This window comes from Micromesistius poutassou (assembly GCF_964030765.1).
Source record: "Micromesistius poutassou genome assembly, chromosome: 15".
NCBI classification, from domain to species: Eukaryota; Metazoa; Chordata; class Actinopteri; order Gadiformes; family Gadidae; genus Micromesistius; species Micromesistius poutassou.
Window position 1 is genome coordinate 1769150 of NC_140285.1, and position 23820 is coordinate 1792969.

Sequence of the window (23820 nt, forward strand, 5' to 3'; positions counted from 1 at the left end):
ACAGAAAGAGAGCGAGAACGAGATATATATAGCGAGAGAGAGATATCTATGGGGAATGGAAGCTGTAAATGACCAGTTCACACTTGGTCTTGAACGCCTCACCATTGGTCCGGAAAATACGGAAGTCCTCTCGCAACATCATGTTGCGAACGCATACCGATGCGTTTGGGTAAAATAGAGAATGTATATTCCAGATTTATAGGGGTAAAATATTATAAACCACACAAGTGCGGTCATCTATTGTTCGTCGCTTACGAGTAGTGTCTTTAAAAGCAGTCGAAATGGCCACTGCTTGGTCAAAGAAAATGCTACAATTGCTCCGTAAAATGAATAACTTCCATTCACCAGGTACACTTTCGTGTGTGTGTGTGTGTGTGTGTGTGTGTGTGTGTGTGTGTGTGTGTGTGTGTGTGTGTGTGTGTGTGTGTGTGTGTGTATAGGACTTGCCGACTTGTATTCGTTCTTGTTTAGTGTTGAGTTTTAGACTATTTAGTCCGCTTTGTCCCTTACACCAATCATTGTTGGCGGCTATTAAAGAAACATAACGGAAAGACGCTGTGTGCGTTACTTTATGCGTTATATAGTTGTGTTGGTTTGATTGGTTCGTCAACCAACCAATAATGTGTCTACTGACCTCAAACGAATGTTTGCAGCGCCTGATGGTCGTTTGGCCAATTATCGAATTAACATATTTTAAATTAGACACGCCTAACCCAGATGGACTCTTATGAGATTCCGAATGTGAACACTGTCCTGCTGATTAACGTTATACAGTTTACAATTTGTCCTTATTTGGTTTGGATCTGAAGGCCTGTTTGATTCACGCATAGAATAAATGTATAGATTGAGCATACATACTTACATACATAGGTTTTCATGCTTTACTTTATACTGTTTTGTACCATGCTGGTATACTGTGGTTATGAGTGATAAATCAGCTAATTACCGGTCCTGGTCCTGCCAGGGTCCAGCCGTGCCAGATGTCTGCGCTTCGTGGTGGCGGACCAACACGTTGGTTGGATCCTCCCTCAAATTACGGCCATTTTGAAGAACTTCCCAGATGTCTTCGATCCGCCAAACAACGGCGCCATTGCCCTCAGCTCGAGGCTGGACACTCACTCCAAGAGGTCAGAGGGCGTGGACAGCGTCCTGCAAGTCCTGAGACGCAACGACGCGCTGACCTGTTTGAAGGGTTGGAGGGATGAAGTGAGATACGATACTAACTGGGACCGGCTTCCTCCACACCCACATGCAATCATATAGACACAGTTATCGAGGCATTCAACATAACTTAATGTCTACCCCCCCTCCCCACCCCCCCAACCCCTCAGAGGTATGACGTCATGGCCAGATACTGCGACACCCCACTGATGTCTATGGAGCGATCAGCGACCAGTAAGTCCTGTTGAATTTGTACAATTAAGACTCCTGAAACTTCAATGGTCGAGACACAAACGAAAAGAAGATTCAAATTCAACATCCTGCCAACACACAAGTTTAGACCGGGCAGGGCAGTGTGTAGATGAGCTGACGGTGACTCCGTCTGATCCTAGAACCACCGTCAGCCTGGCCTGGGCGGGTTCTGATCCCAGCCCTGGGGTTCAGAGCCGGTTCTGATCCCAGCCCTGGGGTTCAGAGCCGGTTCTGATCCCAGCCCTGGGGTTCAGAGCCGGTTCTGATCCCAGCCCTGTGGCTCAGAGCCGGTTCTGATCCCAGCGCTGTGGTTCTGAGCGGGTTCTGATCCCAGCCCTGGGGTTCAGAGCCGGTTCTGATCCCAGCGCTGTGGCTCAGAGCCGGTTCTGATCCCAGCCCTGTGGCTCAGAGCCGGTTCTGATCCCAGCGCTGTGGTTCTGAGCAGGCCTGTTTGGGGTGAGGAGGTACGGCGTCCACATCAACGGATTCTGCCGGGGGGCCGACGGTGGGCTCGGGATGTGGCTGGCCCGCCGCTCCGCCACCAAGCAGACGTACGCCGGCCGCCTGGACAACCTGGTGAGGCCCAGGAGCCCTCGGGGTCGTCCGCTAGAATATATATATAATATATATAAAATAGAGGCCTTTGTAATGCATCAAAATAAGCTCTCTGTATTACTTTCTGTTTATTTGTTTGTCACTCATAAGGAGGTTCATGACTGCTGCTTGTTTAGTTAATGTGCGTACGACAATAAACCTGCAACTAGCAACGTTAGTATCATAGAGTCATTGCAAAGTGTTTTCCTGCATATGCATCAACACTAGTTAAGCTTTTTCAGGTCAGTAATTGGATAAGAGAAGTATTCACATAAGACATAGGTATGAAGGACGGAGCAGAGGTTAAAGCCTCGCCATTCCTCTCCTCCTCAGGCGGCCGGGGGTCTGGCTGCAGGTATGGGCATCGGAGAAACCGCTCTCAAAGAGTGTGAGGAGGAGGCCTGCATCCCAGCAGCCATCGCTGGGAAGGCTAGACCGGTCAACACAGTGAGGTGAGCAGTCATGTACTGGTCCAATAATGTACCATGTCATCAGGTGTTCGTCTAAGCACGAGGGGGCTGACTTCCAGTGTGCACGTTTCATTCAGTCCTTCTAGTTGCAGAGATCGCTGGTGCTAGGCTACCGCAAGTCGAGGGGAAACTGCTAGCCTGCCAATAAAAACTGTTTTACCCACTCCACAGTACACCCGAGGCAAACCAATTATAATGCCCGACTATCGATATCGACTATCGATGTAATTGTCTGTGTTGATAGAATAATGTTAGAAATAAAACTATCCTTGTATCACAATGATCGCATTACATTTTGAGGGACTACTTTCTCAGCAGCGGCGGATTTTCACTTTGCTCCGGTGTAGCAACCAATTCACTACAGCAGAACGTAACTAGAGAAGCGCACTCTAGGTAATATCAGTCCACCGCTACTGTAGCCTGCTTCCAACTACAGGGATTATAAACGGAATGCAATGCGATGCAAGGTTAGTTTTATTTCTAACATAACATTTTTCTATCAACAGACATTTACATCGATAGTCTGGCATTATAATTGGTTTGCCTCGGGTGTACTGTGGAATGGGTAATTTATTGGCAGGCTAGCAGTTCCCATTGACTTGCGCTAGCCTAGCACCAGCGATTTCTGCAACTAGAGGGACTGAATGAAACATGTTGAAAACAGTCTCCAATGATAAATAACACACTGGCTCACTTGGAAATGAGGTCCGATGTCCAAAATTCCAAACTATTGGACTAGCGTGAGTAATAAATGTGTTCAAGAATAGAATTTTGACATGTATTAGTATGTCATGTCATAATGCTAATCCTGAACCCATTTATGGACATTGATTATATATGAGGGGACATATTATGAAGAGCTCTTTGGAATCAAATGAAAACTTTGTGCGTTTGAAGCTACACCTATGAGGAAGAGGAAGGCGTTTTTCCAGAGAGCCAGTTTGTCTTCGACCTGGAACTTCCTGCTGATTTCCAGCCCAGAGTTGGTGACGGAGAAGTGCAGGAATTCTACTTCCTGCCAATGGATAAAGTGGGTATTTCTCTTTCTCTACACTTTTTTTTTTTATGTTACTATTTTAGCATGCGCTTTTATCCAAATCAACTTACAGTGAGGGGTTAGGCATCTTTCTCTCATGGCTTCATGTAGTGGAAATGGAGAACAAACTAAGTACCTTCAGCTGGAAGTCAAACCCCCGGCCACTACACCCGCATGCCTCATGTTCTATTATCATATTATTTTGGAGCATAACTAAACCTCTTTCTTCAGGTTAAAGAGCTGCTGGTCGGTGGGGACTTCAAACCAAACTGTGCCATGGTGGTGCTGGACTTCCTTATAAGACACTCCTGTATAGACCCAGATACAGGTAGGACCTCCCTCATCTAGTCACGTGGTTCCCTGCTGTGCATTCGTCCCTAAAAGTTTGAGAACCACTGTCCTTCAGATTCTCAAGAGTTTAAAGCAACTTTTGACTTACCTTTTTTAATGTCTTGTTTTGCAGAGCCTTATTATCAGGAGTTTGTGACGGGCCTCCATCAAACCTTATAGGATAAAGATCTGGAACACCATACAATCTTGATGCTGTAAATTATACATTTCACCCTGTCCTGAATTCAAAAAAATGTATTTTAACCCATTAATCCTCAGTAAATACTGTGAAATAAATATTTTTGTCCTTTCTTCTAAATTATATATAACCTTGTGACCTTTGAAGTCTCCATTACAGTTTACCTCAATCCTTCAAAATCGTCAATGAAGTGGAAGAAATCAAACTGACCAAATGTGTGTATAAGACTTTCCCTGACTGTCTTTGGAAAAGCTGGAAACAAAATAACAGCTGGCTAGTTTCTGGATTTTGTATTTAGGCAAAGTTGATGCTTTCAAGATTTTGAAACATTTTAAGTTTTTCACAGTTTAAGCAGTTTGCTAAATATGGGCAATTAATACAGAAGAACATGGCAGTAGAATGTCTAAAAGTGGTTAAATGCATTAAAGATATTCTAAAAGCAAAGGTCTAAAAAGAAAAGTTCCAGACATGTAAACAGACAGGAAAGACGATCGGTCCGTGATTTTGGAAATCACTGCCAATCTGAAGAAACTATCCCATGTTTATAAAGCTGTAATACTTAAACTTAAAAGTTAAACAAAGAAATCATATCCCGGTCATAATGTTTGAGCCTGAGCCTTCGTCGTTGCCTGGTCAACTAAAACCAGGCAAACGAATACATTACATTACATGAAAAGGTTATAGCAAAAAAACTGAATCTGTTAGTCTCATTATCCAGAGTATGCACATACATATATACATATACATATATATATATATATATAGTTAAAGTCAAATAAAAAGATGAAGCTACCTTAAATACATCAAAACTGCTTGTATTGAATGAAAGCAACATTCAACTGTTGGTTGATCAGAGACCAAGGCTGGTCCACTTGAAGATAGTTAGTCTGTTTATCCATCCATGGAAAACAAGATAATCAGCTATCGAATACCTGGACAAAAATAACTAATAAGACCAGCAGCCCTATATCTCTTTTTATAATATTAATAATAGTTTTGTTTTGTTCCTCCAAACTATGACTGAATCCAGGCAAGCTGAACAGATCTGAAGGAAGCGGGCTGTCATATGGTCATCAGACCCAGGGGCTAATATCCTCACATCTCCTGTAGCTGTTTGTCGCGCCTTGACTCAGGGACAGGGACTCAGAAGCAAAACTCAGAAGACGGCAATATGTTTTAACCAAAAACGCTTTACTAGAAAAGGGTAACAAAAGACGCTCTCATGGAGGATACAAAACTACAAGAAAAAGGTGCTCACTAAGGAGGCTACTAAACAATTATATGCAGTAAGTATCTGGGCACAAAAAACTGGCAAATACTGACGCTTGACAATACCCATGGGACGCAAGACAAACTGACATTAGACAAATGGAAACAAGGGCTATTTATACATGAGGAAGGGGAACACAGGTGAGACGAATCAGGGACAGGAGGCAATCACAGTGGAGGGAAGTCAAGTGCCTGAAACGAGAGGGAAAAGGGAACTACAAAATAAAACAGGAAGTGAACGACAAGACTAGACATGAGTGATTTTAACTTGACATGAAAGTGCTCAAAAGAATTAACAAACTTTGCGTGACATGACACTGTTTTACTTCTAATAGAAAACATTGCTTCATACATGCGTTGTGACATCTTTTGGGAAAAGTTGGACCATTGACCATAGGTCTAATTTGTATGTAACATTGAGTATGTTAACAGTCCAACTTATCTGCAACGTTTTTGCAGAAACACAGTCAATGTCCAGTGTTTCATGTGTATAAAGCAGTAATGTCATATCAGAAAATAGCCGAGCGGGACAGTGGCCCTTTAAGAAAACTGATATCCTTGACTAGCTAGCCAGTGCTAAAGGGACTTCTTATGTAAGTGACTCTTGTGCTTCCGAGAGGAGCTTTGTTGTGCTAATAGTCACAGGTTTTTCATACCATATTGAGGCCAAGTCGAGATGGTTTACCTACAGAGTATATGGTGGCTCTTGTCCAAAAATCTCTAAAATCTCATGATGGTGCGGGAGGAGGGGCTGATGTGGCACATATGTCGGCTGCTGAGGCAGGGTCTAAACTTGGAGAAAGGCCACAAACACACACTTGAGTCCAAGGGAGAGGGTAGAGGAACTCAATATAATCAATTGAAACAATGCCATATGTGCCATTACTCAATGTTGCGGAGAAACCTGTTGGCTGTGACCACGGTTATGAACCTTCATGGTCCATACAGTGAGGAGGAAGGGGATCTCAAACCACTTTCCAGGTACACCTCCAGTGGATGGATCCAGGCTGGGGATATGGCAGATAAGCCAGGCTTCACGGCCCCATACAGCACCACCTGTTCCGCCTCACAGTGGCCAGTAGTTTTATAAGACCGGGAGATCAGCACGGCTCGTCATTTTTAAAGAGGTTACTTAGAGATGGAGAAAATAGCATCATCATCAAAATGATGGCCCTCTGCAAGCTAGGGAAAGGAATGGGCAGCATCAGCTTACCTCTGAGGTATGGTGGACCCACAAGATGCCTGGACCGCTGCAGAGCAGAGAGGAAGAGTGTGGTGCAACCACACCACACTCACTAAGCGAACCAGACTTACTTTATTCACTCACCGTTTTCCTATTCTTTTGATAGCCTGAGGGGTAGCAGTAGCTTTGGAGGTCTAGCAACCGCAGGGTTGCCGGTACGATCCTCGGCCCCTCGCAGCTAAAGAGTTAATGTCCTTGAGCGAGACATCGAACGACTTCCTAACTGCTCTCTGCCGGACACCGACGCTGCCGTTCTGAGGGGCAGCATTCCTGCATTTCCTTTGACCTTTCAATAGAGGACCATTCCTAAATCTTTTTCTATGTGTCTATAAAAGTTTTCTTTCGATTTTTTTTAATTTTTTTTTACATGACAGGTGTCATGACCCATCCCCCCCATCTCAGCTTAGACCCCCCCCCCCCCCCCACCCAGCCCCAAACCCGACTAATCCCCCGGCCCCTCTGCTACGCCAGAATCATGACAGGAGGAGAACAACAATGCTGAACTTTTGTTTTCCTACACCCCCCCCCCCCCCCCCCCTCCTGCCGTCCTATAAAAGCAGGCAGCCGCTCTTCTTGTTCTTCTTCTTGGTCTGTAGCGTCGCCCTGGTGGCCATCTCAATCACCTCCCGCACGCCGTCCCTCGTCTTGGCCGAGCACTCCGCGTAGGCGTGGGCGTTGATGCGGTTCGCCATGTCCCGCCCCTCCTCAGGCTTGATGGGCTCCTGCCGTGGAAACGGAGAAAAAAACGTAGATTGAAAAGTTCTCATGACTACTAAATTATTTAAAATAAATAAATCATCTGGAACACACCATAATGCTTCTTCATAATATTTAACTACTTTAACGGCACCGACAATCCAAAACTTCAGTGGAAACTAGATGGAAAAAGTGTGTAGTTCATAACGTGACGCAGCTTTTACTTCTTCGCCAGTTTGTTATGTAGGCCTACGATCATTCAAAAACGCCATGTTATTTCCCCATAGACGTTTGACCGAGGGAACTGGGAGCCTTGGAGGCGGGACTTATTCTTCAGAGGTCTATAGTTAGCATTGACAGCATTATTTAGTTTTGGCCATTTAGCCGGTTATTTTGTCCAAAGTGTTTTAAGTGCTGTGGAGAACAATCAAATCAAAGGCATGAGTGAATAATCCACCGCCACAATCAAACTCGGAACAAAGAGTGTAGTGATGTATATGACCGCGTGGCCTAATGGATAAGGCGTCTGACTTCGAATCAGAAGATTGAGGGTTCGAGTCCCTTCGTGGTCGCATTTTACACATTTCGAGATTTGGATAACTAAGACATGTTCAACGTTAGATGGACATCCCAGGGTGTTTTTTGGTTCATTACCTAAGCTGTCCGAGCTTTCGATGGAGAAGCACATGAGAATGACGTCTGCGTCGGAGTAGGCCAGGGGCCTCAGGCGATCATAGTCCTCCTGGCCAGATGTGTCCCACAGGGCCAGCATCACCTGACATAACCAGTGATAAGGGTAAGAGTAGAAGGGGCTTCGTACCGCGATGTCTACCGTCTACCTGTAGGCATCCTTGGAAAAAATGCGCACTAAAATAAAACGTGCGCAATGTTGTAACTAATGCAATTTAAACATAGTTCAGGGCTGGGGTTAAATGCGTAGACCAGCAGCTCACCTGCTTTGAGTCAACTTCGATATAAGCCGCGTAGTTGACAAGCATGGTGGGCACGGAGACCTCCGGGATCTGGACCATACTGAACGCGTTCAGCAGGCTGGTCTTACCGCAGGCCCCGTCCCCCACGACCACCAGCTTCTTACTGAGATCAGCCATCTGGACAGACAACACCACGTCGCTCTGTTTATTGTGTATTATATACTATATATATATATATTCTTTTTTATATGTTTTGTTTTCCTACCGTTTTTCTCTTCTCTTCTTTTCCTGCCTGACCCTTCAAGTTCCGACCCCTGTCACTTTCACATTCATTAAGACCCGCCCTCTGAATTGAGACACAAAAATATCAAAAATAGGAACTGGCAAAGTAACTTCTTACAAAGTAAACGGTAATTCACGGTTACGCATGGAAGAGCTTGTTTATTCAATACATAGATGTACAGTATAAAGTATCCTGAAAGATATCCATCTGCTCTACAAAACGCAGAATTTTGCGTTTTGAGGCTAGGCTATTGCATTGATCTGACTGATTTCTAACATGATTTTCAATCAATAAGTTAATTGAACAAGATGTTTGTGTAAAGTACCATGACTTTATACATCTAGTGCCAAGTATTCCCCTGACACTGTCGAGTTAAATAGCCCATTCAATTAACAAACACTTAAACGTATAGTGCTTGAAATACACCTTTGAATATTTTCTAGGCCCAAATCCTTTCATTCATCAAGTGCATTGCCCCACAATAACAATAAGAAGACACAATTGCAACAATCCCAGACGACATTTATTAACATAATATTGAAATACAATGTACAGTTGAAGTTGCGGGGCTCTGACCCACGCCGACTACTACTCCTCTCCGGCAGCAGCCAGCACGATCTTGCTGGAGTCGTAGTAGTCCTCCGCAATCAGAGGAAGCCCCTTCGCCTCTCTCTGCTTAAGCAGACGCTCTGCCTCCCTCCGGGCCCACTGCCGCATGCTGCGCACCAGGAGAGATGGAGACTCTGGGTCAGGTTTGAGCTGGGATTTGGCTGCAATGAGCTACACATTAAGTGATGATATGGAGATGTGTGCGTGTGGATGGCGAGGTAGGTTTGGCGGCAAGGTAGGTTTGGCAGCGAGGTAGGTGGATAAGGAGCGAGCCAGGGAGGTTGGTTGGTGGGTGGGTGGGTATGGAGGGAGGTTGGTGGGTGGGTGGGTATGGAGGTTGGTGGGTGGGTGGGTGGGTATGGAGGGAGGTTGGTGGGTATGGAGGTTGGTGGGTACAGAGGGAGGTTGGTGGCTAGAAAGGTTTAATCCATGCTAGAAAAATTGCAGTTTTAGTTACAGCATAATATTAAGTCAAATATACTGTAAGATAATGTTAAAATATTGTAAAATAAGAATACTCCTCTTAATACAAGTATTAAATATGAACCTTCAAAATAAAGTCAAATATACAAGGGGAAGGGAAGGGGGTGCGAAACCTGAGACATTCACGCAAACATGGTAACTTTGAAACAACCATAGTGGTAAAAGGGCCAAAGTTGTTTGCTTCAAATAGCCAACATTAACAACTATATATATATATAAATAAACTGCAACTGTTTCCTAGCTAAAAGGATCTCTGTTTGAATCCCAATGTCTGCTGCCTACCTCAGACATCCTTGAGCAAATAGCCCAAACCCCTACCTAAACAGTAATAAAAAATATAAAAAATGTGAAAGGGTGCTTTTGAACTAGGCCTACACGCCCACACAAATAATAAGAAAGTTACCCGTAGTCAGGCAGGTAGTGGATAAAGGTTCCTCCGATCACAAGCACCACAGAGACACCAAAGAAGAAGGCCAGTCTCATGTTCCACTGGTCCACCACTGGATCGGTAGAGAACCCATGGTAGTCTGGATTCTGGAAAAAACAGTAAGACAGCTCAAACTAATAGGCCTCATGGTACTTATTTACACATCCAGATCATTCACATTGTAATACTTTCTACAGTATTGTAAATGTATGTACGTTAAAGAGGTAACGTGGTGTCGGATATGATTATACGAAATCCAGAGACACTGTACGATGGTGGGAGTGGATAATGGAAGCCTAAACAGTGATCAGTGGGGGCTCTACGTGAATGTTGAGTTCCACAAAACACAGAGGAGGTGCAGAGGTCAAACATCACAAATAAACATCCACTGCAAGTCGATGTTAACGCCAGCGGACCCATAACGGTCTTCTGGGTCGGCGAACTCACCTTCACATAGTGGTTGACCTCGCCGTGATCGTGGCTGTCCTTTGCATGGGGAGGCTGGAGCTCCGACAGGGTGGCCGACCCGGCGGAGGCCGACTTCTGGGACTGCGACACGAAACGAACCCCACTGTTGGCGAGAATACGGGGCAAGGTTGGCCCTAACCGGGTCCATCGGGATAGCATTTTGTCCGCTTCGGTTGTCACCCCTCCACCAACACACAGGATAGACACTGCCGTCGACCCGGAAGTAGTGGTGTAAGATTTGGACTGTCGGGTGTAAAAACAATGGTAAAAAAGCTACAACGGCGCCACCTGCTGGTCAACTGAACAAACTATGTCAGTAATGGGATGTTATTAGCGGGTCTGGAGAAAGAGAGCAGGTGTAAGACCTTCTAAAACCTGTCATGGAATGAACCAGGCTTCACTCCATGAGGGTGAAGCCATTTGTTCGGATATGCTACTTTCTACAGTGCAATCGCACATATTCATCCATTTTGTAGTTGGGGTGTAACAAGTGAAATGTGTTCTTTAAAATTCCCCACCCTATAAAGTCCAGACACACAACGCGCTGAATTGGCGACCACTGCATTAGGCGAACGGTGGACGTCTGTTCCCCTTAATTCCACTAGTAGACGCTAGAGTCTCGCTATAATATGAAGAGTCTTTCATATTTCCGCTAAGTTTGCATTAAATATTCACTGTGCTGGTCTTGTTCTTAAATTTGAATCAAAAATAAAACTCAATCGTTTGGGAATAGGAGAAGACAAATACATGCGCCGTTCAAAAACAGTACTACAGGTTTCTACCACATTAATGTTTGCATCCATATTATATAGTACCCTTAAGCAGTAGTTTCACAATTGATTAATATCGGGGGTTCATTAAATAAAGAACTATCCTTTTGCATAGAATCTCCAAAATGAAGGTTATAATTTGATTTATTATTATCTACTATGACAAATGTGAATGTGTGCCGAAATAGCTCAGTTGGGAGAGCGTTAGACTGAAGATCTAAATGTCCCTGGTTCGATCCCGGGTTTCGGCATTCCTTTTGGCCTCAGTCACTGCTTTCAACCCAGGAAGGTCAGCAAATTTTAACTGGCAATTATTTAAACTATTCATATCCTCATAACCACAAATTATATTGCTCATGGAGATCTTGGGGCCTCTACGAATAGGCACATCTCCTAACCTTTATGCCTCCTTTAGTTAACCGTTGTGGAAAACGTCATCTGTTGCCGTTGGTCAAGGAGAGCTGAAAAGGTGCTTCCTTCCGAACATAGGAAAAGACAGCAGTAAAAAAATGAAAAAAATGAATTCGACTCCACTTTTCCTAACCGACGTCATTGCGCGACGGCGAGCATTGCTGACGGAAGTCTCTAGCGTGAAACTACAATATTTTCCGAAGATTGACGCTCTTTGATCCATGCGTTGTCGTATTGATTGATTTCAATCAGGTTGTCGCCAAAGTGAGATTCACTTAGGTCGGACTTGGCCAACAGGAATATTTGAAGGCCACTTGAATCCCAATTCACATGTGAAAAAAAAGAGGCTAAACGTATGTTGATTTCACTTATGTGAAATTAACTGCCCCCAGTAGTCTTTCTTAAATGTGAAGTTGGCATTTTATTTTTCTTACAGTGTATATTGTGTGCTTACTAACAAGCAATAAATTAACTCATTTCGATTCAAATAATATGTTTCTGGAATTGGTATCCATTATTATCAATTGTATTTTCTTCTCTTCTCTTCTCTTTTTCTGCTTCACCGCGTCTCTCATGCGGCATTGTGTAGTGAGTCGGTAAACTTCGTGGCCTGTTTATTTAAATATTGCCGCTGTAAAGGATTAGGGGATACCAATATCTCCTTTCCTTTCGTAAAGGTTGGTCAGCAGTAACCTATGCTAAAGGAGGGTTAAAGGATGCATCGAGGTAGTGATGGCTCGTTCGCGAACGAATCAGTTCGAACGAACGACTCTTTAACATGAACGAACCGACCTGATTCCCCGTTTCAGTTCGTCTCGTTCGTTCTCCGAGCTCTCAGCTCCACCCACTAGTCGCTGAGTTGCGCTGACTCGCGAGTCGCCGTTCGTTCACTGACTGTGTTTAGCGGTGAAGACTTGGGGATTGAGAAGTCACAAGAGCCAAACGGGCAACAACATCCCGATTCCGAACATGAAGCGCTCCTCAGCTAAAAGGAACTCAGTTAATGTTGTGTTGATTGATGACCATTTGCACCATTGCACGATCGTGATTCATTTGAGAATGAGAACGAGGGAGGAGCTGAGTCTGACCGACTCAGCCGAGAACTGTGCATTTGTGATTCATTTGAATGAGAACGAGGGAGGAACTGAGTCTGACCGACTCAGTGACTGAGAACCGTGATTCACCACTACCGGAAACGCGACTGAACGAATGAACGAACGACGCGAATTGATTCATTCAAACGAATCATGAAATCCACCACTACATCGAGGCACCTTTCCTAAGCATTTTTAGAATTCAACCACCTGTCCTCCAAGTACTTCCGGGTCATCTCGTTAGTAAAGGAAATTTCCTATGCAAAAAAGAGAATCCGTAGAGGCCCGTAAAGTCTTTAAAGAAAACTCTTTATTGCCATCATAATTCCATATTTATACATGCCAGGGTTGTAATTAAAGGCATAATTTACCAAAACTCCCAAGATTTAATCAGCAGTTCCCTATAATTTCAGATGAAATGTCAGTAAAATTTTGCAGTTTATAGAAACCAACAGCTCTCGCTTTTGCAAGCCGTTTGCATTAAATAGGTATTTATTTTTGGACAATATACAATCATGGGTACATAATATGTATGAATAAAAAGTTCACCTTTGTGCACACATTTATAATTTAATGAGATAATCAAGTCAGATTTTGTAGAAATGTGCACATTATATTAAGTTTCATCACTTGGCTATAAATATTTAAATAGGCCCCATTACATACTTTTATACAAAACAACACAAGGAAACTAATTGGAATAGTCAATTGTTACCAATAATCGTAAATGTGTCTGTAATAAAAGGTATTTTACTTGATTAAAAAATAATTGATTTAAAAATAAATAAAAATGGTGGTGGTGGGGGGGGGGGGGGGGGCTTGTGGGGAGGAGGGATGCTCACATTCTGTCTCCTCAGCATTTAGGTCAAACAAATGTGTCAGCATGATGATTCTGGAAAGCATATAAAAAATAAAAATAAAGAAAAACGAAGCTTTGCTTCTTGTTCATATCCCAAGAGAACCGAGCCTCGGCTGGTTTGATCATCAGGGGCCTGGATGAGACGCTTGGTAGCAGCAGTAATAACACAAATAAATAAAAAGGCCACACATACAAAAGAAGAGAAACCGATCAAAAGGCTCAGGGGTTCAGGACAGTTGGAAATGATGCACTTCTCTGCCAGAATGATGGGCCTGGTCGGGCCGTGTAGCGGTCACAAGCATTACTCCTCGATTCCCTTTGTTGATGGATGCTTCCTGCTTTCTTTGGTTTACAAAAAAAACAAGCAACATTTCTCCAAAATAAGACATAGACGAAGCGAAGGGAGTTTGGATAACGCAAACACAAACCCCTCTTTCCTCTCCAGGAATAAAGCGTAAACATGGTGAATTAAAGCAAATGTTAGGAAAGGCAAATTGTTCGACCCATCTCTCCAAGACTGCTGCAAACGGAAGAAACACAAAACCAGCAAATTGATCTTATAGTTTTAGATCTTCGCTCAGGTAATCCATTACCCACAAGGGACCCTGTCATCAAAAACTACTAGACAATGTTGTTTTGCACCTAAAATCGTCTGTTCAGTTGGCTGTGAGTGATAAAGGAAGTTCTTAAGCTCTTGGAGAAGACTGTGTTCTTCAAAACCACAAAGCTAGCACGTTATTTTCAATCACAAGCACATTCCCCAAAACAAGAGGATCAATTCAAACTGCCTCACTACACAATACAAATCCAGCAGGACACTAAGGAACTGACAGCAATGAAGATAAGCGGAGTCAGGTGCGGTCTGCATGGTTTTGTTCGTATTGTTTCTGTACTAGATAAACCAAAAGCCAGTAGGAAAGCCCTCCTTACTCTTGGCTATTCCAGGATTTTTCCCCAGCCTTCACACGGATCAGGTGTAGTCACGTAATCTATCTATTTAAAATAGTTAAAAAGGCAGAAAAAACAGCCCAGCCAACACTATCTGATAACGGTCATTGTGACTCATGTCCATGTCAAGTTAAATAACGGCGTGACATTATAAATGATTAACTGAAAGCCTTTAAAATAAAGGTCCCTGTTCAGTTGACCAAATTGTGACTTTCCGTACTGTGATATATCGCCGTGAAGATGGCTTGATCAACAGTCTAATTTAACACTGATCTCACCAGCCACAGTTTCCAGGTAATCGTTAGTTTGAGTCCAGAAAACAGAAGAGAAAAATTATGACTGAGGCTGACAACTAGGTCCGTGAGATTAGGTCGACATATATTGTCCCGTTGCAGATCCAATAGGGTTACAATTTCACCTAACCTGTACCTTACATTACTAGCCTATGTCCCATCGCATTACTTAAGTTCTTTGGTAAAGACACTTTTCGGACAACATATTGTAAACAAAGAGGAAAGTGCAGAATCAAAACTATTTGCCGGTTGTCAGCAGAGACCGGCATGAAAGGCTTTCACAAAAATGATCTACCAATTAGTTTGATATGGTCGTCCCAGGCCAGGCACATCCTCCATTTACCCCCTTAAAATAATAATAACAACCACACACACACACACACACACACACACACACACACACACACACACACACACACACACACACACACACACACACACACACACACACACACACACACACACACACACACACACACACACACACTCGTAACCCTATACTGTACAGGGTTCACCAGCAGTTCATATTCATAACCCTATACTGTACAGGGTTCACCAGCAGTTCATAATTATAACCCTCTATACTGGGACAGGGTTCCTCTGTATTTCTGCTGCGTGTGTTCAATCAAAGTTCCCATGAGTTCCCTCCGGTGAAAAAAATGGAATAAAATGAGCAACGATTTAAATGCTAAGGATTAATCATGACTACATGAATATATAATGAGTAGCGTCTGAAGCACACATATAAAATCAGCACTAGTAACTGCCCGATGAAGTAGGGAAAGCCGTAGAAAAGAGGATGAGTGCCGGTCGGAACCGGTCCAAACCGGTCCGCCCCCGACACGACTCAATCCCATCTCCCGGCGCCGCCCGATCAAGACGACGGCAGCGGGGGGGCGGCGGCGGTGGTGGGGGAGGGGATGGTGGCGGGGGAGGGGACGGGGATGGCGGCGGGGGAGGGGATGGTGGTGGAGAGGTTGTAGGTAGAGTTGGGGGACGAAGTGGACGGGGACGCCAGGGGGGTGTTGACGGGCCGGGGGGAGGAGGACGACGGGGAGTGGAGGGGGTCGACGGGCGCCGTGACGGGGGAGTCCGAGCTGGCCTCGTCGCCCTCCTCCGAGTCCCACACCTCGCTCTGCAGGTAGTCGGCGAACAGCGCCTTGGCGCGCTGCAGCACGCGGCCCAGGTGGTGGCGCCGCACCAGCCGGTCGAAGTGCATGGCCAGCTCGTTGTAGTCCAGGCTGTTGTTCACGATGTGGTCGCGGTGCTCCAGCAGGATGGACAGACACAGGAACAGCATGAAGGGGTTGCCCTTGCCGAACTCCTGGGGCGGGGGCAGCGAGCAGGGCCTGGGGGCCACGGCGGGGCCCCTGCAGGACGTGGGCGACTGGCTGCCGGGCGACGGCAGGGTGCCGGAGAACGGCCGGCCCCCCGGTAATGAGGGGCCCCTGGCGAAGGACAGGATGGGGGAGGAGAGCAGCGAGCGGCTGGGCGGCGCCGCCGAGGGGGACGGGGCGGAGGTCGGCACGGCGGCGGCGGCGGGCGCGGCGGTCGGCGAGGGGGCGGCGGCCAGAGTTCTCTGCGAGGAGCCTCGGCTGTCGGCCGCGGCCGAGCAGGTGTACTTGGGCGGGGGGGAGTCCGGGGAGCTGCCCGCCCGGCCCAGGGGGGAGGAGTCAGACGTGGGCGGGCCGCCGCTCGTCTTCCTGCCGGACAGGCCGCTGGGGACCGGCAGGTGGGAGGAGACCGTCCGCTTGTTGGACGCCTTGGCGTCGTGGTCGTGGAGGGACGCGCGCTGCTCGTGGCTCTGCATGAGCGGAGACCTCTCCCCCGGGTCGTCCTCGCTGTCCAGGGTGGACTGGCGGCTGGGGGCACACGGCGCGGGGTCAGAGGCCGCCGGCTCGTGCGGCCGCTCCCCCATCATGGAGGTGCCCTCCATGTCGAAACTGTCCCGTTTGCGAGCGCAGTAGTACTTAAACTCCCCGAAGCTCAGCTGCTTCTCAAAAGGCGGGGCCGGCGGCGTCCCCTCCGAACCCTCCCCCTCGCCCTCGCCCTCGCCGTCCTGTGCGCCACCCGCGCACGCGCCGGGCCGCTCTTCCCCAAACTCCATCCTCGCGCCCTCCGGTTCCTCCCTGGAGGGGCGGAGCATGTGTCGCCGCCGCCGCCGCCCTGTCTTCTGCCGCTCCTCCTCCTCCTCCTCCTCCTCCGCCGCGAGGCGTGCGCCGGGCACCCCGTCTGGGTCGGGGTGCGCGCCCGTCTCGCCGGCCGCCTCCTCCTCCTCGCCGGCCTCCTCGCCGGCCTCCTCCGGCTCCAGCGGCGGGCCCACCAGCTCCGCCTCCGTCTCGGGGGGGTCGGGGGGCAGTGAGCTCCAGGTGACCTCCAGCATGCGCAGGGCGTCGTCGAAGGCAAACTCCCGCTTCAGCTCCAGCAGCAGCCAGCGGTAGCAGAAGAAGAGGTCGTCGGCGCCGCGCGACACCAGGTAGGCGTAGAACTCGGGGTCCGAGTACTGCAGCAGCAGCTTCAGGTGCTGGAACTTGACGGACATGAGCTGGCCGTCGGGCCGGAAGTTCCCCTCCAGGCGCTTCATGATGCCGCAGAAGCAGATGAAGGCGTGCGCCTCGTTGTCCATGACGGCCAGGATGGGGGAGGCGATGTCGCTCATGCCCTGGCAGTACGAGATCTGACCAGAGAGAGGAGGAGAGAGCAGGGAGAGCAGGTAACCAAGGTTACAACGGGGTGAGGCCAAGGGCTTTTGTTGGTCTGAGGAGTTCAACAGAAGTAATGCAGGGATGAAAGACGCTCTGAGAGGTAAAGATCGCGTCAACTAGGTAGCGTCCTTTTTTTTTTTTTTTTTTTAAATGCACCCATGCAGCGATATCTACATATACAGTGACAACAAAAAACTAAATATGAAACAGCCTTATAAATGTGATGTTCCCAACAACACAACACAGCGACACAACGCAGTCGCGTGTGATGGAAAAATCTACATGTTGTTTGTTTTTATAACTTAGGCCTTGTTCTTTCCTTTTGCGTATTGTCTCGCCAACCTGCCTTTCTCCAGAGTCGACTATTCATTGACCTTTGTGCTTGGGTAAACGGGTCACAAAGGAGAAGACATCCCCTTAGACACTCTTCTTGATAAAAACACAGGTACCTCTGTGTCTTGGGTAAACATCACTTGAGTTGATTATTGACAAATCTACAATATGGGGAGGGTCTGAAACGGTATAAATAACCCTGTCAAACTGTATTCTGGACTCACTCTGCTAGAGAGGAGTCTAATGTATGCATGCATTAAACCTAGGATAATTGCTTTCCAATGTATTGTGTGCTTTTTTGCAGTGGGAACACCAACACACACCACAACAGGAACACACACCACAACACGAACACACACCACAACACAACCTACCACAACACAACCACACTCCTGACAACCACGCCCCTCGACACGGTCGTACTGCACCCTCCACCCCCCCTCCCATCCCCTCCCCTCCCCGCGACGCCAGCCCCTCCCCACCTGCGGGTGTGTGATGGCGAAGGTGGTGAGCAGGTCGGTGAGGGCGGTGAGGTGGGGGCTGTCCTCCGAGCCGGCGTAGTACGGGTGGGTGCGGTCCGTCCGCAGCACGTCCTTCAGCACGCTGCCGCGGATAAAGTCCAGCTCCTCGCGGCTGACGCCGGCGCCCTGCCGGCCCTTCAGCTGGTCGTACTCCCGGGTCTTGCGCTTCATGTAGTCCATCCGCTCCTGGCCGCTGAGCCCGTCGGGGTACACGTTGAGCAGGTACCTCCACACCACCTGGAGGGGTGGGGGGGGGGGGGTTAGGGCTACACGTTGAGCAGGTACCTCATCTCCCCCCGAAGCACGTGGTTAGCTTGTTAGCTTGTTGTTAGCTTGAGGGGACCGGTCTGCCAAGCCTTGTGGAAGAACTCACGGTCATACAGGTAGAGAGAGCGTACAGGTAGGTAGGCTGACAAACACAATCCAATCATTATAGTCGGAACCAATGAAATGGTTGGATGGATAATCAAAGTATTAGATTTATGGATGCTGTTGGGAGAACTTCAACAAATAGGACCAAAGAATTGTCTACTCTGGCTTTAAGATTATCATGGCGTAATATGACATTTCTTTTGGTCAGTAGTCCATAATAGAACCGATATCAAAGTGTTTCTATTCTGTTCTTATGGAGATTAAGGAGAAGCCATCAGCCGTGGTGCTGAGCTGGAGCAGACGGGATTGACCAGAAGAGTGTCTCTTTCAGACCGGATACCGCTAGAAAAAGAACAAGCTGGTCTGAATCAGGATCAGTGCACCTGCGGCCGGTATGCATTGTGGCTGTAGCCTGCATTCTGAAGCATTATCATCATTATCATTATCTACGTCTAGAGGGGAGGTGAAGGACAAGCACCCAAAGGGGCGGGGGTACGCTTCAACGGAACCAGGTTTGGCTCAGAACATCAGTACAATCTCTGTACAATCGTTCTACCTGGAGGGGAGGAAAATGTGACTTTTGTGCTCTTGGCAGTCCACCCAGCCTTTACGAGCATCGACAGAACTGTCCACTTGATAGCAGCGAGCGGAAATCCAAGAGTTATTTATTTCCTGAAAGTACTTATGGGAAGGGTTGGCGTTGACGTTGGCGTTGACTCGGGTCCCACTCTCCGGTCGGGCCTTGGCGGCGTGCCGTGCGGCGTACCTTGCGCAGCGACGGCTCCACGCCGCCGTGGTAGATGCGGAGCCGCAGGTCCTCTGGGCGCGTCAGCTGACCCTGGCCGTTGAGGTAGCAGTGGAACTCGCCGTCGCTCAGCGGCGGCTTGAAGGGCTTCACCTCCTCGCCGTACGACCAGCTCAGCGCCTGCTGCACCCGGGACAGCGTCCTGCCCATCTGGGGCGCACAAACAACGCACAAAGAGAGACACACAACACACGCACGTAAGAGACGCGCAACACACCCGAGACGGAGTCCTGCACCATCTGAGACGCACAAGGCAAGGACGTGAGAGACGCACAACGCACGGACGTCAGAGACACACAACGTTGGTGCACCGTGCAAATGGCCGTGAACACACACACACACACACACACACACACACACACACACACACACACACACACACACACACACACACACACACACACACACACACACACACACACACACACACACACACACACACACACACACACACGCATGCTTCGCCATATGCACAACCCCGAACAAAAGTGGCCACACGGCACCATAGGCACACACACGCACATCAGGGGCGTAGCTATGGACGGTGCTTCCGGTGCAATGCACCGGGGCCCCCCTACAAAATAAAAAATAAAAAGTGTGGAGAAGCACTGTGCGTTCACACAAGTAGAGTGAAACGACATTACTGATGAGCTGTGCGAGGATGAGAGGCTCAGTGACCCTGAGAGCCACTTCAGGGTCAATGTTTTTTATGCCAGCCTGGACATCATAATCAATCAGCTACCGCAGAGATTCGTTGCTCTGCGTGAACCCAGTGCACTTTGCCAGGCTATCCAACCCTCAGGACTGAATAGTGCCACTGATGATGCCCTGTATGAGCATGCACAGCGCCTTACTGACCACTACAACAGGGACTTAAGCCCATGTTTCCCCGAGCTAACTCCTTGCCTTCAGAGCTTGTTTTAAGGCTGAATTTGAAATAAAACAACACCTCTATTGTAAAAAAAAAAAAGAGTTTGCTGAGCAGAAGGCATGCAGAGTTAACTTCTGAATAGGTGAGGGCAGGTTTATTTTATTATTGCAAGTGATCGGCTTATCATGTTTGCCTTTTGATTAGGCCATCATTGTGCTGTTAGGGAAATATGGTTGTGTGTTCAGCTGAATGGTTTTTGATCGTAGGCTAGTGTGTCAGTGATTCAAATAGTCACTGTCCGTGGTTCTAATAATGATTGTGTGTGCGTCCTTTTCCCTCTCTGCTCGGATTTGAATTTGTTGTGTGATGTAGGGATGCTAAGGCCTCATCAACACGGGCGAAAACAATCTTTTCCCCTCCGTTTTCCTTTGATACGTTTCAGGAATATCTCTGTAAAGACGGACTCATTGCGAAAATGCCTCGAGCTGTAGAAACGCTGTAGTACATATTCAAGGCCACTGGCGCTGGTTCTCCACAAAAAAAAAAAGTGGAGCACATCAAGCCTGCGTGCATCAGAGAGGAAGAGAAAGCAGTTGTTAAACCTTTTAGATTGAGCAGAAATACTTTTTAATGTACGGTTAGTAATGCAATTTACCAAAAGGCTGTATTTAAAGCTAAAAAAATAACAAAAATCTAATAATCATGTGCGGGGGATGGGTGGGGGCGGATGGCGGGGGGCCCAGCGCAACTAAGCTACGCCACTGACGCACATTTAGCGATCTTCTTTTTAAAAATCGTCCTCGACCATAAATTCGAATTACGATTAAAAATCGATTCATCGCCCAGCTCTAGTGGAGAGCAGTTATATCTAGCGCTAAAGTGTTCGACTCGCAGCCCCATGAGGCACTGGGTTCCATCCTCAACGTCCACTGCCTGCAGGAAGCGTCCTAGAGCCAGAGGACCCTGACCCCTACGACCGACCCGCTCACGGGTAGCGGGTGATGAATTCACTGCGAGTCTACCCAAAGACACGCGGTCCCATCGTAGGTGGGAAATGAAATGGTAAAGGGTTTTTAAACAGACAGAGTTGAGCAGAGCGTCATTAACGTTCACCTGCGTCAGCGCAGCCGACAGCGGCTGGTAGAAGAGATGTCCGACGGGGTGGGGGACCTCGTCGGCCACCTGGGCCAGCAGGGCCTGGGTGAAGGGGAGGGCCGTGGCGGCCAAGGACCGCGCCCGGTCCCCGATCAGCTGCTCTGAGCCAATCACGTCTTTAGGGCTGATGATGTCCCACTCCTCCATCACGGGGCCTGCGGTGATACAAACACACAGCTTCAAATTCAACTTTATTAGTCGCAGGCTGTGTTACACACACACACAACCGTTGGTGAGACGCTTTTCTAGTGAAGCCTCCTTCTTACTGTACTTCGTTAAGATAAACTAAAAGCACAGTAGGATAGTTACCGTAGAAAATCATCAATCATCAAGAAAGGATCAAGTAAAAGAAGACGATGGATAATAATATGTACAATGTGTACAAGTCTTAAATATTAAAGATTGAATAAAACTAAATGTAGATGTATGCAATATGTAGGCTTCACCATGTTCAATGTAAAAACTTAATTAAGTGCATCAGTGCAATGATATAAAAATGACAAATACAATTTTGTTGATGCTTTTATCCAACATTGTACAATGCTTGTAAATGTTAGTCCACCGGGTCAGTAAGGCTAGTCATTAGTCCAATCAGAAACAGATTTTTTTTGAATGCAAAGGTTCACTCACTGTCCTCTGAAGGCTTGATGTCGATTTTGAGCTCTAAGTAGGGTTTGGCTGCGCTGGCGAAAGCAGCGTCCAAATCCCAGTCGGAAAGCAGAGACTGATGCATCTCGACCCCGCTCCGATCTCGAGACACATAACTCACCCCGAAATTCCGCTTCCTGTTTAAAAAAAACAACACGTTGACATTTAGAGCGGGAAAAAAATAATTGAGCCTTGAAAAAAAACTATTTGATATTCCTCTTCATTATTTGTGGCCAGATATTCTGGTAATTGGGGAATGCCAAATACTTTGGTTAACCACACACACAAAGAGATAGTCCGCACACAGCAGAGGAATGTACACACACACACATAATCATAACAATATACTGTGACAGGGTTCACCTCTGCAATTCTGCTTGCGTCTGTTCAATCAAAGCCACACACGCACACACACGCACACACACGCATAGCTCACCCGTTGAGGTCGAAAGCTCGGATGAGGATGTGCTGGAGCACCTCCAGTGATGTAATTTGAGGATCCACTGCAAACGTGCGAAACTCCGCCGGAAGCCCTCCGTCACATTTCTGCACAGAACAAGTGGCAACAAAACCTTGCATTCATTACTGACGTTCAAATTAAAAGCCACAATAACCCAATTTCGCAGGGACATATTTTCTGTGGTCCCCTGGTAATTCAACCACAACAATTGGACCTATATTGTGTGTATGCTACCTGGCAAACCGGTATTGGCCATATACTTGGGGTTATCCTCTGAACAAATAAGAAGAGGAAAAGAGGAAACGCCTTGGCCAAACTTATAAATAAAACAAAGAATTGACGGTTTAAACCCAATGAACTGCTGCTGCATCGAACCAGGCTCACAACAAAGGCTGAGAGGCAACTATCACGTTTCGACTCTCTATATATAAATATATATATGATTCATGTGAGGCAGCTTTCAACATGGACATCACTATGGTGCGATTGCGATGCCGCTATTTCCTCGTACATTGGTTTGGGATAAAAGGCAGTATGGTCTGATCACAGACTTGCAAATATCGAATAAGTACCATATGGAACAGTATCGGGATCTGATCAAACGTTCTGGCGGAGTAGACACGGACTGTCTTTATGAATGAATGCTGTGAAAGGTTTAGTGACATTATTATATCAGGGTAGTTTATTGATGACCCCCCCCACACACACACACACACACACACACACACACACCACCCCTCCTAAACAGCTGGCGAGAAAGAGGCCGACGTTAACATTGGGTGACGTCAGACCGTTGAACTACCCTCAGCAACTTGACACACAATGCAACACACAACCTAATATTGTATATTTTACCTTGACTTTCACCCGCACCACGCCTCGTTCTTCCTCGCCCTCCATCGTCAAAGCTTCTGAATACAGTCGCTGTGTTGAATGGTTTTGGTAATTAAGGCGACATTGTGATCAACAACACGAAAGGATGCGGCAGATCATATTTTCAGGACCAGTCGGTCTCGTCTGCATCCGGTTACGGTCGTTGTGTTGATTCCATAGTAAAAGCTCTCCGGTTGTTTCTCCTTCTGGTGCCGATCAGAAACGCGTTTTTATGACTGAGAAAGCAATA

At 47.0% G+C, this 23820-nt stretch overlaps 4 protein-coding genes and 2 non-coding genes across 6 annotated transcripts; 3 read left to right on the forward strand and 3 right to left on the reverse strand.

Annotated features, from left to right (window-relative positions):
- The first annotated feature begins 176 nt into the window (after positions 1-176).
- On the forward strand, positions 177-4129 carry tpk2 (thiamin pyrophosphokinase 2). Its single transcript, XM_084479408.1, has 8 exons — positions 177-348; positions 965-1206; positions 1332-1395; positions 1859-1989; positions 2341-2459; positions 3375-3507; positions 3745-3841; positions 3977-4129. Exons 1-8 carry the CDS (start codon positions 282-284, stop codon positions 4021-4023), a joined length of 900 nt encoding a protein of 299 aa, XP_084335534.1. The 5' UTR covers positions 177-281; the 3' UTR covers positions 4024-4129.
- Positions 4130-7110: 2981 nt separating this feature from the next.
- Positions 7111-8495, reverse strand: rhoaa (ras homolog gene family, member Aa). The gene is made up of 4 exons (XM_084480370.1): positions 8448-8495; positions 8204-8359; positions 7905-8025; positions 7111-7276 (listed from the first exon to the last, which is right to left on the reverse strand). The coding sequence occupies exons 2-4, from the start codon at positions 8357-8359 to the stop codon at positions 7260-7262; spliced, it is 294 nt and encodes a 97-aa protein (XP_084336496.1). The 5' UTR covers positions 8448-8495; the 3' UTR covers positions 7111-7259.
- On the forward strand, positions 7750-7822 carry AC3HAE_030180 (transfer RNA arginine (anticodon UCG)). The gene has a single exon. It is a non-coding gene; the product is annotated as a tRNA-Arg (tRNA).
- Positions 8496-8970: 475 nt separating the features above from the next.
- On the reverse strand, positions 8971-10671 carry ndufb11 (NADH:ubiquinone oxidoreductase subunit B11). Its single transcript, XM_084479350.1, has 3 exons — positions 10432-10671; positions 9961-10091; positions 8971-9183 (listed from the first exon to the last, which is right to left on the reverse strand). The coding sequence occupies exons 1-3, from the start codon at positions 10609-10611 to the stop codon at positions 9054-9056; spliced, it is 441 nt and encodes a 146-aa protein (XP_084335476.1). The 5' UTR covers positions 10612-10671; the 3' UTR covers positions 8971-9053.
- Positions 10672-11400: 729 nt separating this feature from the next.
- AC3HAE_030181 (transfer RNA phenylalanine (anticodon GAA)) lies at positions 11401-11473 on the forward strand. Its single transcript has one exon. It is a non-coding gene; the product is annotated as a tRNA-Phe (tRNA).
- A 1561-nt stretch (positions 11474-13034) lies between these two features.
- tbc1d25 (TBC1 domain family, member 25) lies at positions 13035-23659 on the reverse strand. Its single transcript, XM_084479623.1, has 7 exons — positions 23553-23659; positions 22674-22783; positions 22220-22374; positions 21548-21744; positions 19525-19713; positions 18348-18623; positions 13035-17504 (listed from the first exon to the last, which is right to left on the reverse strand). The coding sequence occupies exons 1-7, from the start codon at positions 23595-23597 to the stop codon at positions 15702-15704; spliced, it is 2775 nt and encodes a 924-aa protein (XP_084335749.1). The 5' UTR covers positions 23598-23659; the 3' UTR covers positions 13035-15701.
- Between the last annotated feature and the right edge of the window lie 161 nt (positions 23660-23820).